Source organism: Sus scrofa, chromosome 7 (genome assembly GCF_000003025.6).
Source record: "Sus scrofa isolate TJ Tabasco breed Duroc chromosome 7, Sscrofa11.1, whole genome shotgun sequence".
Taxonomy (NCBI): Eukaryota; Metazoa; Chordata; class Mammalia; order Artiodactyla; family Suidae; genus Sus; species Sus scrofa.
Window position 1 is genome coordinate 54,093,151 of NC_010449.5, and position 17,248 is coordinate 54,110,398.

Here is a 17,248-nt window from a genome sequence, read left to right on the forward strand (position 1 = left end):
TTTTTTTTTTGGTACTGAGCTGTAGGAGGTGTTTATAAATTTTGGGGATTAATCTCTTATCAGTCAATTCATTTGCAAAGATTTTCTCCCATTCTGTGGGTTGTCTTTTCATTTTGTTTAGGGTTTCCTTTGCTGTGCAGAAACTTTTAAGTCTAAGTCCCATTTGTTTTTGTTTTTACTGTCATAACTCTAAGAATTGGATCTGAGAAGATGTTGCTGTTGTTTATGTCAGAGAGTGTTTGGCCTATGTTTTCCTCTAAGAGTTTTATAGTGTCTGGTCTTATATCTAGGTCTTTAAGCCATTCTGAGTTTGTTTTTGTGTATGGTGTTAGGGAGTGTTCCAATTTAATTCTTTTCCATGTGGCTGTCCAGTTTTCCCAGCACAATTTATTGAACAAGCTGTCCTTTCTCCATTGTATATCCTCGGCTCCTTTGTCATAGATGAGATGGCTGTAGGTGCATGGGTTTAATTCTGGGCTTTCTATTCTGTTCCACTGATCTATATTTCTATCTTTGTGCCAGTACCATGTGGTTTTGATGACTGCTGCTTTGTAGTATAGTGTGAAGTCAGGGAGCCTGATTCTTCCAGCTCCATGTTTCTTTTTCAGGATGGCTTTGGCTATTCTGGGTCTTTTGTGCTTCCAAACAAACTTGAAAATATTTTGTTTGAGTTCCGTGAAAAATGTCCTTGGTGCTTTGATAGGGATTGCATTGAATCTGTAGATTGCCTTGGGTAGTATGGTCATTTTGATAATACTGATTCTTCCAATCCAAGAGCATGGTATGTCTTTCCATCTGTTTGTGTCTTCTCTGATTTCTTTCATCATTGTCTTATAGGTTTCAGAGTACAGGTTTTTGTCTCTTTAGGTAGGTTTACTCCTAGGTATTTTATTCTTTTGGAGGAGATGGTAAACAGGATTGCTTCCCTAATTTCTATTTCTGCTCTTTCATTGTTAGTGTATAGAAATGCCGTTGATTTCTGTGTATTAATTTTGTATCCTGTGACTTTGCCAAATTCATGCATGAGCTCTAACAGTTTTCCAGTAGCATCTTTAGGATCTTCTAGGTGTAGTATCATGTCATCTGCGAATAGTGATAGTTTTACTTTCTTTCCAACTTGGATTCCTTTTATTTATTTTTCTTTTCTGATTGCTGTGGCTAGGACTTCCAGAACTATGTTGAACAGTAGTGGCGAGAGCAGACATCCTTGTCTTGTTCCTGATCTCAGCAGGAATTCTTTTAGCTTTTCACCATTGAGAATGATGCTAGCTCTGGGTTTGTCATATATATGGACTTTATTATGAGGTAGGTTTTTTCTATGCCCACTTTATGAAGGGTTTTTAATCAGACATGGGTGTTGGATTTTGTCAAAGGCTTTTTCTGCGTCTATTGAGAGGATCATATGGTTTTCATTCTTCAGTATGGTGTATCACACTGATTAATTTGCAGATATTAAAGAAGTCTTGCATCCCTGGGATAAATCCCACTTGATCACATTGAACAATCCTTTTAATGTATTGTTGGATGCGCTTTGCTAGTATTTTGTTGAGGATTTTTGCATCGATGTTCATCAGTGAAATTGGCCTGGAGTTTTCTTTTTTTGTGGTATCCTTGTCTGGTTTTGGTATCAGGGTGATGGGGGGTGTCTCTTCCTCTGCAGTTTTTTGGAATAGTTTCAGAAGGAGAGGTGTTAGCTCTTCTCTAAATGTTTGATAGAATTTGCCTGTGAAGCCATCTGGTCCTGGACTTTTGTTTGTTGGAAGTTTTTTTAATCACAGTTTCAATTTCAGTTCTTGCGATTGGTCCATTCGTCTTCTCTATTTCATCTTGGTTTAGTCTTGGAAGATTGTACTTTTCTAAGAATTTGTCCATTTCTTCTAGGTTTTCCATTTTATTGGCATAGAGTTGCATATAGTTGTCTCTTGTGATCCTTTGTGTTTCCGTGATGTCCACTGTTACTTCCCATTTTTCATTTCTAATTTTATTGCTTTAAGTCCTTTCTCTTTTTTTCTGGATAAGTCTGTGTAAGGGTTTATCAACTTTTTTGATCTTTTTAAAGAACCAGCTTTTCGTTTCATTGGTCTTTTCTATGGTTTTCTTCATTTCTATTTCATTGATTTCTGTTCTGACCTTTAGGATTTCTTTCCTTCTACTAACTTTAGGTCTTGTCTGTTTTCTCTGGAGCTGCTTGAGATGTAAAGTTAGCTTGTTTATTTGAGCTTTTTCTTGTTTTCTTAGGTGGGCTTGTATTGCTATAAACTTTCTTCTTATAAAGGCTTTTGCTGCATCCCTAGGTTTTGGAGTGTTGTATCTTTGTTGTCATTTGCTGCTAGGTATTTTTAAATTTTGTCTTTGATTTCTTCAGGGATCCATTGGTTGTTTAGTAGCATGTTGTTTAGTCTCCACGTGTTTGTGTTTTTTGCAGTTTTTTTCTTGTTGTTGATTTCCAGCTGTTTAGTGTTGTGGTTGGAAAAGATGTTTGATATGATTTCAATTTTCTTAAAGTTAGTGAGGCTTGATTTGTAGCCCAGGATGTGATCAATGTTAGAGAATGTTCCATGTGCACTTGAGAAGACTGTGTATTCTGTTACTTTTGGATGGAATGTCCTATAAATATCTATTAAGTCCATCTGTTCTAATGCTTCATTCAGGGCCTGTGTTTCCTTATTGATTTTCTGTCTGGATGATCTGTCCATTACTGTAAGTGGGATGTTAAAGTCCCCCACTATTATTGTGTTATCATTGATTTGTCATTTTAAGGTTGTTAGCAATTGCCTTATATACTGTGGTGAACCTGTGTTGGGTGCGTAGATATTTAAAATTGTTATGTCTTCTTCTTGGATTGATCCTTTCATCACTATGTAATGTCTTTCTTTGTCCCTTAAAATATTCTTCATTTTAAAGTCTGTTTTGTCTGATATGAGTATTGCTACTCCAGCTTTCTTTTGATCCCTGTTTGCATGAAATATTTTCTTCCATCCTCTCACTTTCAATTTGTATGTGTCCCTAGGAGTGAAGTTGGTCTCTTGAAGACAGCATATATATGGGTTTTGTTTTTGTATCCATTCAGCCAGTCTATGTCTTTTAGTTTGCATGTTTAGTCCATTAACATTTAAGGTCATTATTGATATGTATGTTCTAATTGCCATTTTATTGTTTTGTTGCTCTTTTTTTCTTCCCATCTTCTCTTGTTCTCTCCTCTTGTGGTTTGATGACTATCTTTAATGTTGTAATTGATTTGATTTTTCTTGTTTGTGTATCAATTATAGATTTTAGGTTTGCAGTTACTCTGAAGTTTTGATATGAGTCTATGTGTATATATGTACACATATGATTGTTTTGATTTGTTGGTCTCTTAATTGCAAGTGCATCTCCAGTGTCCTGCATTTGTACCCTCCTCTTCTCAGGATTTTGGTGGCATGGATGTTTTTGTATCTTTACTGTTTATATACCTTTCCTAGTGAGTCTTGTCGTTTGTGGTATTTTTATTTCCTGTTGTGGCCTTTTCTTTTCTGCCTAGAGAAGTTCCTTTAATATTTGCTGTAAGGCTGGTTTAGTGTTGCTGAATTCTCTCAACTTTTGCTTATCTGTGAAGGTTTTGGTTTCTCCTTCAAATCTGAATGAGAGCCTTGCTGGGTAGAGTAATCTTGGTTGGAGGTTTTTTCCTTTTATCACGTTAAGTATATCATGCCACTCCCTTCTGGCCTGCAGAGTTTCTGTTGAAAAATCTGCTGATGACCTTATTGTGGTTCCCTTGTATGTTTTTTGTTTTTTTCACTATCTGCTTTCAATATTTTCTCTTTGTCTTTAATTTTGGTCAGTTTGATTAATATGTGTCTTGGGGTGTTCCTCCTTGGGTTTATTTCATATGGTTCTTGTTGTGCTTCCTGGGTTTGAGTGAGTGGTTCCTTTCCCATGTTAGAGAAGTTTTTGGCTATTGAATCTTTCTTCTGTCCCCTTCTCTCTCTCTTCTCCTTCTGGCACCTCTATAGTACAGATGTTGGTGCGTTTAATGTTGTCCCAGAGTGCTCTGAGACTCTCTTCATTTGTTTTCAATCTTTTTTCTCTCTTCTGGCCACATCACTGATTTCCAGTAATCTGTCCTCCACCTTGCTTATTTGTTTTTCTGCCTCTGGTATTCTGCTGTTAGCTGCTTCTAGTGAATTTTTTAGTTCAGTTATTGCATTTTGTATCTCTTCTTGTTTAAGCTTTATATCTTATATTTCTTTGCTCAGTGTTTTCTGAAAATTATCCATCTTTGCCTCCGGTTTATTTCTAATGTCTTCATTTTCAGCATCAACATTTTTTCCAGGAGGCTGAGAATCTCCTCATTGCTTAGCTATTTTTCTGGGTTTTTTTCTTTCTCCCTTATCTGAGTTATAGTTCTCTGTCTTTTTATTTTTATGGTTTTTTGGTGTGGTGACCTTTTTGCAGACAATAGAGTGGTAGCCTTTCTTCCTGCTTGTTCTGTCCCCCTTGTGGCTGAAGTTGGTACAGGGGCTTGCTGTAGGCTTCCTGATGGGAGGGACTGGTGCTTTCCCACTGGTAGGTGGAGCTGATTCCTATCCCTCTGGTGGGTGGGGCTTTGTCTCTGGGTTAGATTAGAGGCAGCTGTGTTTTTGTGTGAGGGGGGTATTTAGGCAGCCTGTTTGCTGAGGGGCGGGGCTGTGATCCCACATGGATTGTTGTTTGGCCTCGAGCTTCTCAGTGCTGATGGGTGGGTCCAGATTTTCCCAAAATGGTTATCTCCAGAGAAAGGCATGCTGATGAATATTCCCAAGAGCTATACCTCCAATGCCCTTCCCCCATAACAAGCCACAGTCACCCCCTGTTTTCCCAGGATGTCCTCCAAGAACTGCAGTCAGGTCCGACCCAGATTCCTATGGAAACCTTGCTTTGCCCTGGGACCCAGTGCACATGAACGTCTGTGTGTGCCTTTCAAGAATGAGGACTCCATCTCCCCCAGTTCCATGGAGCTCCTATGCGCAAGCCCCACTGGCCTTCATTGCCAGTGTTCTGGGGGCTCTTTCTCCCAGTGCCAGATCCCCAGGTGTGGGGAATTGATGTGGGGCTCAGAACTCTCACTCCTGTAGGTGAGTCTCTGTGATTCAGTTACTTTCCAGTCCATGGGGCTTCCCACCAGGGAGGTATGTGTTGTTTATATCATGCAATTGCCCCTCCTACCTCTTGATGTGGCCTCCTCTTTGTCTTCTGGAGTAGGATATATTTTTGAAAAATTTCAGTCCATTTTGTTGAGGATTGCTCAGCATTTGGTTGTAATTTTGTTGTTTTTATCAATTCTTGGCTTCTAATAGATGTTCTGTATATGTTTTATGAGTTGAGCAATGTTAGGTAAATTGAACTTAATCATTAATATGATTGGCATTTTTGGTCCATTCAAAAAAGTAATATTCTTTATCTTTTTTGGCCACCCCACAGCATGTGGAGTTCCCAGGCAGATCCAAGCTGCAGTTGCCAGGGACTGAAATTGTGTCCTGGCACTGCAGAGATGCCCATGATCCTGGTGAGCCACAGTGAGAACTCTAACAAAGTCATATTATTAATTCAAATCCATGTGTGACTTTTGTTTTTTTGTTTCTTTGTTTTGCTTTGTTTCAGCTATACCCATAGCATGCACAAGTTCCTGGGCCAGGGATTGAGCCCACAGTAGTGACCTGAGTCCCAACAGTGACAACTCTGGATCCTTAACCTACTGAGCCACTAGAGAACACTAATTTTGAGTTTCTTATGTTAAAATACAATGCCTTGAGACTGTGATTGAACGAGTTAAATGTTTGGTAAAGAAAGTTTCTTTCACAATATTCTACCTGCTTGTATTTTTGCTCCATGATTAATTTAGATATTTAAATTAAAATATGAGTTATTCCTGTAGGATAAAGATCTTTGTGCTTAAAGGAAGGCTAGCTACTTCCTTTCAACATTTTCTTTCTTAAATTTCTACTCTTAAGTTTTTGACTTGATGGTATGAGAACAAAAACTAATGAAATGTGTCTCCAGTTTGTAGAAGAGTGAAATGACACTCGCAAGCAACTCTCTCAAGAACCAAATGCCAGATATTGCAAGACAGAAGGCTGACCAACCACCTTTCCAAACAAAAGGTGATTGAAAGGGCTAACAAGGAAATGAAATTCTGAGGTAATTACTTTGGTAATTTTCAAATATGTATTTGTATGTATTTGTATATGTATGTATTTTAAAAACCAATACTATGCATTAAGGAAGCTATAAAGGATTTTAAAGCTTATATATGTTTATCTGGGGGTACAGGTGGCATATCTGCCCCTTTGGATAATTTTTAAAGATTTTTTTATGGGAGTTCCTGTTACAGTGCAGCAGAAACAAATCTGACTAGTAACCATGAGGTTGTGGGTTCAATCCCTGGCCTCATTCATTGGGTTAAGGATTTGGCATTGCCGTGAGCTGTGGTGTAGGTCGCAGACGCAGCTCTGATCTGACGTTGCTGTGACTGTGGTGGTGTAGGCTGCAGCTGCAGCTGCAGCTCTGATTGGACCCCTAGCCTGGGAACCTCCATATGCCACAGGTGCAGCCCTAAAACCCACCCCCCCAAAAAAAATTATGAGTGCACCCATGGTACATGGAAGTTTCTTGGAAACTTGTGAATGCCAAAATTGTCTTTCTTTTAGTTTGTACTAATTTTTTTTCTGGGCTTCTAACACACGGGAAATTGTCATCAGAACAGCACAATCTGCTTAATCTACCCTCCCTTTCCCGAAACACATGCCCCCCAACCCCTCATGGATGCAAATGAACACCATATACCAACATACACATTCGCCAAACACACGAAGGTGCAGCAGGTGGAGGAGCCAAGGTTGGGATACAGCTGGAGAAGAGGCTCCTCTTCAACCTGTTCTAAGCCCCAAAAAGCAGCCCTGCACCTTCAGCCATGGCTTCTTTGCCCACAGTGGATGCAGAGCCCCTTGATCTCCTCGGCCAGTAGATGGCGCCCTTGTATCTGTTACTCAGCTTGGTGCCCCCAGAATCTCCCATCTCTACCTGAGCCTTGTCACTCAGGTGCCTCTCCCATAGTGAACACTGAGGAACCCCTAGCTGCTGCCTAGAACCAGGTGTTCCAGACGCAGCAGCCCCACATCCCCCTCCATCACCAGCCATCAAGTGAGGGCTGGACTGGCCACTGTTGACTGTCCTCTGGCCTTGACCGGGGATCTCCAGCAACATCACTTCCTTCCCCTCACTCACTAAGTTTCCAAGAATTATGCCCAGAGCACCAGGTCGAATTGAAACAAGACGTGGACTTTAAATATTTAGACATCTGGTCCGTGGGTCTCCATTTGTACTCTTGCTCCAGGACCTACAATCCAGCCCCTGACTCTAACAAAGGGTCGTTAACACACAAAAGCCAACCAGTTCATGAGGGTTGGTTGAAAGCCTCGTATGTATGTTTATTTTTAAATTTTTATTTTGTGGTCACGCACTCTCAGCATGTGGAGGTTCCTGGGCCAGGAATTGAATCCAAGCCAGAGCTGAGGCAACACAAGATCCCTTAAGCAATAGAGCCAGGCTGGGGAGTGAACCCACATTTCCACAGTAGCTGGAGCTGCAGCAGTTGAATTCTTCATCCATTGCACCGTGGTGGGAACTCTAAGGTTGAGGGCATTAAAAACTGCAGAGCTGGACATGCTGTCACTTCCAGCTGTCCATGGAGAACCATGAGCACTAAAACTACGTCGTGTATGTGCTAGAGCTGAGCATCAGAGGAAGATCTCTGTGAAGGACCTGGTGGTGCCCACCCAGGACAACAAAAAGCTAGGACTGGAGCCCAAATATTCCTCTATCCCTCTTCCATGCTTTGTTATGGATCTACCACTCACAAATATCTGAAACATTTTTCATTTTCAATCTGTAGCCTCTCCTGGCAAAAAGCATCCCATAAGCACGCTCCATGAAAAGTGCTGGTTTTTTTTTTGTTTGTTTGTTTGTTTTTTCCCAAAGGTTCTTTCTTTCCCATTCCAAGAAGATCTTTACCTCCTAACAGGATTTGGCAAACAGGCTGCATCTCCCCTTTTGATATTCTCTATGATTTTGTGTGGAGTCTAAGCACATCCCAACTGCACCCCTGACTGACTTTGCAGACTTAAATGTCTGATCTTCTCTGATGCTTCTCCAACCAGACCCCAGATCCCCCAGCAGAAGAGAATGACTTGTCCTTCTGCATGATTGGGATGGAGCCCAAAGCTGACTTGCTCAAGTGGGACACATCTTTAACATTTTTTATCTCAACCTTAAAAATTGTGTGGATTTTCTTTTCTTCACCATAATGATTTTTAGACCCCAAAATAATGGTTTCCCAATCTTTGGGTCAACTCACTCCGGGAATGTGGATTCTGTTTATCCTAAGGCTTGGCATCCACTAAGTACCCCAATTTGAGAAACACAAAGTATGAGGTGTCAGTTATAAAAATGTTTTGGGGGGGCTGCTACAGGGACCCTACAGGCTGCCCACCCAGCTGAGGCTCAGAGGAGGCTAGGCAGTGGTGAGGCATGGCCTGGAAAGTGATCCCAGGCTTCCTGACTCCCAGCCCAAGGTTCCTTCTGGGGCTTCAGGCTTCCTGGAAAGGAGAGGAAGCAGGATTCCCAGAGGAAAATCTTTCCCAAAGGATCTCTAACCCTACTTCATGCATCTGCATCTGGGAATTGGATGCCCCCAGTGGGTAGAAAACCAGGGGAGGGGTCCCCACCTCCCAGATGAGTGTTGAGGTGAGGTCAGGACCCAGAGGGCAGCACTTGCTGTGGCTCCTGCCCCTCTCCTGGAATCCCTGCCTCCTTGCAGCCAGCTTCTCCACGGATGAAGCAGAGCCGGTGGGAAGCCCAGAGGTGGAATGTTCTAGAGACACCACTGTCTTAGGTCAGCCGACCTGGCTGGGGCTCAGGGTCCCCACCATCAAAGGGCTGAGAAGGGAACGAGAGCCCAGAGGCAGGTGTCAAGGACCGGTCTAGGGGGGACCCATGAACAGACCCTTCAGGCCTGAGCCTAATAAAAATGAAGAGCTGGTTCTGCTGCCCCTCTAGACTCCTGACCTACCTGAGTGCCGACACACCTGGAGCTGTGCTACCAGGTTCCCCTCCCCTCCCCTGCTCTCCTGTGACATCCCTGAGGGCAGGGCTGCTTCACTGCTCACCTCATTATTCCCAGAACTAGCCTCAGACCCGCTGCTCTGCCAGTGACTGAGGAGATGGGCAAGTGATGGAAGGAAGGGAGGAGGAGCGATGAGTCCATCCTTACCTGACCCGGGAACCAGAGGTCTGTGTGTGACCTGAACCTCCTTCCCTCCCTGTTCTTCCCCACCTGACAGAGCTCCTCTCCTTCCCTGCGGGCACGTCACACCCAGCGCAGCAGGAGGACCAAGAGACACATTGGCGACATTTATCAAGGGCTTGCTGGGATCCAGGCACAGTTCTAGGTGCTTCATGTGTGTGATCTCATGTATGGTAGGTGCTCTTATTCTCCTCATTTGAGGAAGAGGAAGCTGAGGTACAGAGAGGTTAGGCGACTCGGCCAAAGTCACACAGGGATGTAGTCACAGGTTTGGGACCAGAATTCATATTAGGGGAAAAGATGCTGGGGATCCTCACCAGGTGGGGAACTCACAGGTCAGATCCCTTCTCCTTGTGCAGCAGCATGAGCCGCATCCCGGGCTTGGCGAGGAAATTATCCCTAGCCAGTGGGAGAGCGAGCGTCAGCACGCAAGGGCCGGCTTTCAGCACAGGCTCTGGACCACGGAATTTAACCAATATTTATTGGCATCTGCTGTGTGTAAGGCACGTGGCAGCCTCTCCCAGTTTAAAACCAAAAAACAGCAAACCCTCTGTCCTACACCCTCTTGGCTATTGTCCTTTGCTCGCTTTCTCCACAAGCACCTTGAACATGACCGACACCCCCTCTCCATTCTCCCTCCTCTCATTTGCTCCAAGCCCCTCTCTGCCTTCTGTTCCCACCTCTCCAAGGAAACCCTACTCACCAGGTCACCAGGGAGCCCCACTGGGCAACTCAAGATATATTCATGTTATCACTAGATCTCACAGCACAATACAACGGAGTCAGGAAACCTTCCCTGGGGGGACATTCCTCCAGCCGCTCAGCCTCTCCTCTGACTTTCCCTCCTCCTCTCCCATCATCTGAGTGTTTCAGGAGCTCAGGACTTGTGCTAGCAAACACCTACCAAGTGCCAGGCTGTCTTCTCAGCAGTGGGACTACACCAATGAACAAGGGAGATGATACCTCTCCTTGGCTGATCTATTGCAGTATTTATTTACAAAGCCTTATGTTTCACTTGAAAATGAGCGCAGAGTTTTGCATTCCATTTTGTAACAGGGCCGTAGTAACTTACTCATAACATATCAGGGCTTGTTTCAGTACAGTGGTGATGGTTTCCTCATATACGGCTGGTGCCTGCACGACCTATTTGCTTGAAGATTCAGAAAACTGTGTCTTTATGTGCCTGTATTTGAGTAAGTTCTGGTTGACACCAAGAACAAAGCTTCCCTGAGTCTGTGGGGAGGGGGGAAGAGAAATTGGGCGGCCAAAGCCCTGGTGGTGGGGGGGGGCAGAGGGTGAGAGAGATGATGGAGGAAGCTGGGGCCTTACCAGGCTCTAGCAGGGTCAAGGAAGAGAATATTCTGGAAGTCCCTCATTCTCCTTGAAGCACCAGAAAAAGCCACTGGCTTTCTTTAGGGATTTTCATAAGGAGGGGTCCTAGACTAGTAAGAAGGGAGTTATTGTGGGTCAGTGGTCTGGGCTGATGGGCTCCGACTCAGCTAGGTCTTGGACCACTGTGGACATCAGGTGGCCTGAGGGATGATATGCTACTGGCCACAGTGGGTACCCAGGGCAGGTGGATTGAAGCTGAGATAAGGGGAGTGACTTCCCCTGACAGTAGTGCTAAAAGGAATGATTAACACTTAGGTTGATCAGGGTCAATGCAGGGAGGGAAGGAGGCCACAGGGACCCATCCACCCATGAGCACCCTGTTTGACCATATGGATGGTTTAGGAGAACTTCATTCCCTGAGGAAGCTCACTCCCCTTCCAGGCAAAGTGCTGGAGGGATTTGTGGAAAGAGATGCTGGTTGGAGTGGGGGTGGGGGATGGGCTTGCACTGAGCTTCCCCCACCTCCCACCCCTGCTCAGGAACAGACCCAGAAAAGACCAACTGGGATCAACCCTCCTCAGCCCAGCCTGGCTCTGGAAGAGGCCTCAGATTTCAGCTCACACGTTCTGTCAGCTCAGAAAGGGTCCCTGAGCCCTGGGGCTGCAGTGGGGTGGTGTTGACATGACAGCTGTGAGAGGTGACACACACAGTGCTCACTGCAGGGCAGGTCTGCTCCAGATGCCCTGGTTCCTCCCAGCAGCCCCGTGAGCCATGTCCTCACTGTCCCCATCTTCCCAGGCACAGGGAGCATCACTGGCCCAAGATCACATAGGTGGTAGGTAGCAGAGCTGAGATTTCAACACAGGCACTAGAGTTCAGGATCTTAAACTCTGCCTGGTATTGAGTTTGTACCTTACACCCAAGAAAGATAGAGAAGCTAATGTTTTTTTCAACAATTTTCTAACTAAGGAACTTACTACCTTTATTTCATCTTCAAGGATATTATTGCCATCCCCATTTGATCCCCATTTTATAGGTGATGAAACTGAGGCTCACAGAATACATTCTGTCACTTACTCAAGGTCACGCAGTTACTCCTTGACAGAACCTGCATTTGAATACAAGTGTGTCTCCTGTAAAGTTCAGCACATAATAGACCCTGCCCCTTCTCTGGGGTAGGAGTTGATCCCTGGACTCCTGTGTGTCCTGGTCGGGCTGCAGGACCCCACCCAGAAGGCCTGCTGCAGTGCCCCCATCTCAGCCAGACCACTTCCTGCAGGCAAGGCAGCCAGAAAACACCAGAGAAAGTGTGGGGACCTCAGGCAGGGGCTGATTGGGGCCTGCCACTGACTTGTGGCAACCTGTTTTCCTACAGGGACTTTTGGACAGCAGCTAGACACAGACAAGGGCTTCATGGGTTGGCACTCAGTGGCTTGGCCCTATGGCAGGCAGTCACTTGCCAGAGGGAAAGGAGAGAAGAGGAAGCTGGCTCTGTGATTTTTCTATGAAGCTCGTCCAGAGCCAGAGAATAAGAATGTCATTGCCCTGGGGCTCTGTCCTGGACACGGCTCAGGCCACAGTCTGGGGCTGGTGGCAGCTGGAGTCACCCCTGCCTGGAGGAGGCTCTGACCTGCTGGACTGTGGGTGGGGCAGCTCTGGCTGCCTGCTGAAGAGGGAGCCTCTGGCCACGACCCTGGGAGACAGGGAGCCCAGGCCAGGCAGGAGCAAGGGAAGGGCCTGAGGCCTGGAGCCAGGGCTTCTCCATCAACTGTGGTGCCAAAGGGCTGGGGGAGGGCCTGGCCACCCAGCAGGTGGGCTTGGGGGCCACAGCTCCCCCTCCCCAGGGCCCTGGACCCCAGGCCCCTCCCTTCCCCTGCCTTTGGAGACAGGCCTATGTGGGCATCTCTTAGCCCCTCTCCCAGCCTGCCCATCACGGATGCAGGGACTATGGAGACCGTCTGGCCAACTAGCCACCCCCTGACCTGCTTCTCCACTGGGTGTATTTTTCACACTGAAGTTTTTGTTTTCTTAAAAAGGTGATGTATCGCCATAGTTCAAAAATCAAAATGATTTAAAAAGCCATGTATTAAATCTTTGCTCTACCTGTGGTTCCATCCACTCTGTCCTCAGCTCCCCTCCCCCACTAGCACCAGGTAAATCTCCACTGGACTCATGGATGACCTGTCTCTGCATTTCTATTTAGCACTGGTGGACAGAGGCTGAATTTCAGCAACAGTTTCAAGGGTCTTGGTTTTAAGACTCAGGCCCACTGGAAATTACCGACCTCCGGAGAATTCTTTTTTTTTTTTTTTTTTTTTGCTTTTTAGGGCCACATCAGCAGCATATGGAGATTCTCAGGCTCGGGGTCCAACCGGAGCTATAGCTGCCACCCTACGCCACAGTCACGGCAATTCTGGATCCTTAACCCACTGAGTGAGGCCAGCGATTGAACCCGCAACCTCAAGGTTCCTAGTCGGATTTGTTTCTGCTGCACCATGGCGGGAACTCCCAGAAATTTTTCTTTTTTTTTTTTTTAACTTAAATAAAAGGCACATTGTACAACCCCCTCTGCTGGGAGAAAGGATTTCCTAATCCTAGCTACACATCCCTATATGACCTAACACGCACACACCAACACACACACACACACGCACGCACACACACACACACACACACAGAAGTTTCAGGGTCCCCACTGATCAGAAAAAGAAAATGGAAAAAGGTGGCAGGAAAAAGGCATTTGTGGATGAAGAATACCACCATCTAAATCAGCAAACAAAGCTGTTGCAGCCATCAAGGCACCAGACACTGCAGCTGCCCCCAACTGTGCCCCATGAAGAGATTCAGGATAGAGAAAAACAGGATTCTGGCCCTAGATAATTAAGGTGTATATATCAAAGGAATGACTTCAATGAATCCAGACTTGCCTCTTCCTATACATAGAAAAGTGCTAAATTCATAACTGGAGGTGTCTGTTTTTTCTTTAATTTAATAGTAATCTTTTTATGTTCTGACTACCAGATTTTTAAAAACTTTAATTTTTTTAAATTTATTTTATTGGCATATGTAGTTGATTTACAATGCTGTGTTAATTTCTGCTCTATTTAGTTTTACATTCTTTTTCATATTCTTTTCCATTATGGTTTATTACAGGATATTAAATATAGTTCCCTGTGCTGCACAGTAGGACCTTGTTATTTATCCATTTTTTTTCTTTTTTTTTTTCTTTTTTGTCCTTTTTGCCTTTTCTAGGGCTGCTCCCGCGGCATATGGAGGTTCCCAGGCTAAGGGTCTAATTGGAGCTGTAGACACCGGTCTATGCCAGAGCCACAGCAACTCAGGATCTGAGCCGCGTCTGCAGCCTACACCACACCTCACGGCAATGCCAGATCTTTAACCCACTGAGCAAGGCCAAGGATCAAACCTGCAACCTCATGGTTCCTAGTCGGATTCGTTAACCACTGCGCCACCATGGGAACTCCCCTATTTATCCATTTTATATATAATAGTTTGCATCTGCTAATCCCAAACTCCCAGTCCATCCCTCCCCACCCCCTTCCCTCTAGGCAACCACAATTCTGTTCTCTGTGAGACTGTTTCTGTTTCACAGATAAGTTTATTTGTATCATATTTTAGATTCCACATGTAAGTGATATCATATAACATGTCTTTCTCTTTCTGTTTAACTTCACTTAGCATGAGAATCTCTAGTTGCACCCATGTTGCTGCAAATAACATTATTTCATTCTTTTATAAGGCTGAGTAGTATTCCATTATGTATATATGTATACACACACACACACACACACCTCACGTGTTCTTTATTCATTTGTCAGTGGATATCTAGGTTGTTTCCATGTCTTGGCAATTGTAAATAGTGTGCTGCTATGAACATAGTGGGGCATATATCTTTTTGAATCACAGTTTTGTCCAGATAGATGCACAGGAGTGGGGTTGCTGGATCATATGACAACGCTTTTTTTTTTCCTCTTTTTAGGGCTGCACCCAAGGCACGTGGAGGTTGCCAGGCTAGGGGTCAAATCAGAGCGACAGCTGCCAGCCTACACCACAGCCACAGCAAAGCCAGATCCAAGCCATGTCTGTGACCTACACCACAGCTCATGGCAATGCCAGATCCTTAACCCACTGAGCGAGGTCAGGGATGGAACCTGCAACCTCAAGGTTCCTAGTTGGATTCATTTCTGCTGCGCCACATGGGAACCCCTGGCAACACTTTTTGAGGAACCCCTGTACCGTTTTCCATAGTAGCTGCACCAATTTACATTCCCACCAACAGTTTGTTACTCATAGACTTTCATGAAGGCCATTCTGACTGGGGTGAGGTGGTACCCCATTGTAGTTTTTATTTGCCTTTCACGAGTTAACAATGTTGAGCATCCTTTCATGTATCTGAAAATGCTGGCCATCTGTATGTGATTATCAGGTTCTTTATTTTTGCAAAAACTCATATATAGCCCGACTCTTCCCTTACCTCTATGGAATAGTCCCTCAGAGCTATCTGAGGGCCTGTCACCCAGTCTCAGTAAGTCAGCTGAATAAAATATAATTTGCAGTTTCTAGGTTGTGCATTTTTTCCATTGATGTATTTGAGAAAACAAAGGATGGTCAGAAAAAAAGCCAAAAAGCGGAAAATGTAGAAAAGAAGAGAGCAAAAAGGGGAAAGAGGCCAAACAAGATGTGGGCAATGAAACAAAACAGGAAGAGGGATAGAGAGAAGGGAGAAGTAGACAGCAAAGAGGGCGAGATGATTTGAAGGATATGAGAAAGGGGAGAGGGTGTAACTGCACAGGACCCTATGGGTCTTTCCAGGGATGGACCCACTGACTCCGTTCTCTACCTGCTCTTATTTGTAGAAAATCTTTAGCCCCCTAGGCTGTCCTCAAGTTCCAAAAATAAATTTAATCAGAGAAATGAGAAAATACAGAAACAAAGAAAAATAGTAAAACAAGATAAAACAATAGTTCAGCCATTAAACAAAGTCAAGGATCTCAAGGGCTATAGATAATATGCTGACCAAGCCCTTTGAGCTATTTTGCAGATTCTGAAACTCCCACCAGAAGGAAGAAATTAACTGTATGCTGCCCACGAGCACATAGACCCCAGACTGGTTGGAATCAGAAGGACTGGCTGCCTAGAGGTTTATGGCTCAGACAATGTTCCAACCACAAGCTAGACCTGCCAGCAGCTTGGAACCATGAGATCAAGATATCATCAGAAAATAGAAACTGCCCCCTCCCCAGCACATACACTTCCTCTTTTCCCTACATAAACTGAGGAGTTGAAAGTGGTTTCTTCTGGAGATGAGTCCACTTTCTCCCCAGGATTAGCAGCTTCCTCAATATAAAACTTTATTTTTAACCCAGACTTGTCTTTTAGCACTGGATTCTTGTGCACTAGGCAGCCAAACATGAGTTCACTAACAAGGGGTCCAGGACATCAGAACTTGGAAAGAAGAGAGAATCAGGAGCCCCTGGGCTGATCTTTAGTTCCTCCAAAAACCATGCAGGTCAAGGACACCAGGTCAACCACATAGAGCAGCAGGTTGGTGGCTGTCAGGATGGCCACAGCCAGTCTTTGGTCCCAGGTGCACAAGTAGTAGGTGAGCCCTTCACTGCAGCTCATATCCCTAGACTTCTGGGGCTGGCTGTCCACCTTCTCATCAAACTGGTAGAGAGGCCAGAGCACCAGTGCGCTGGTGTAGAGGAGGACGGAGAGCAGGGTGAGCCCCAGCTGGAAAATGGGGAAGGGGATCGGCAGGCTGTTGTCCCAGTTACACCAGTTCAGCAGGAGGGCCGTGACAGCCAGAAGGAAACAGATGGCATACACGGCCACGCACCACACCAGGGCCGGCTGGTGCTGGTACAGGAGGGGGCTGCTGATGAAGGCGAAGATGACACAGGCCATGAAAATCTCCAGCCCCTTGAACAGGCCTGGCACCGTGGCCATGTAGCCGGTGATTAAACCCAGCCAGATCCAGGTCCAGGCCCAGGCCACTTCCATGGCATAAGCCAGTGAAGCGATGCAGGAGAATGCAGTGGCTGCAATAGCATGATCCTGGGAGCGGCCAGGAGGGAAGAACCAGATGTAAGAGGTGAGGTAAATGATGGAGGCCGAGATGCAGAAGAGGGCAGCATAGCAGGTGTAGATGATGAGAAAGTTGAACCAGGAGAAGGGGAAGTGAGACTGGAGCCCACATAATTCAACTATGAGGATGAAGATGGTCATGGTGGAGCAGAAGCACCAGATGAACATGGACCAGTTACTTACGGCCCCCATCCAAGTGCCCATGCTGGCCACCAGGGAGAAGGCCACACAGGTGGAGAGCAGCTGCAGGAGGCGGAGGAAGTACCTCATGAAGGTCCAGGAGCAAAAGTCTGAGGGCGAGAACGTGAAGGCCTTGGTGGATGTGGTGGCTGTACTGGTCGCAAGCATGGCAGTGGTCTTTGCTGAAGACCCACAAGAGCAGGGTCTGCCTCTGGAGGTGGATTGGATCAGATGCCTGGAAAAGGCTCAGGGGCCTGTGGCGGCTGAGGCTCAGGATCTGTAGAGTTTGAACCAATGGCCCAGACATGTGGG

General features: G+C 45.4%; 1 protein-coding gene across 1 annotated transcript; it reads right to left on the reverse strand.

The window, feature by feature from the left end:
• LOC110261552 (myeloid-associated differentiation marker-like) lies at positions 15,604-17,248 on the reverse strand. Its single transcript, XM_021098953.1, has one exon. It carries the CDS (start codon positions 17,102-17,104, stop codon positions 16,133-16,135), a length of 972 nt encoding a protein of 323 aa, XP_020954612.1. The 5' UTR covers positions 17,105-17,248; the 3' UTR covers positions 15,604-16,132.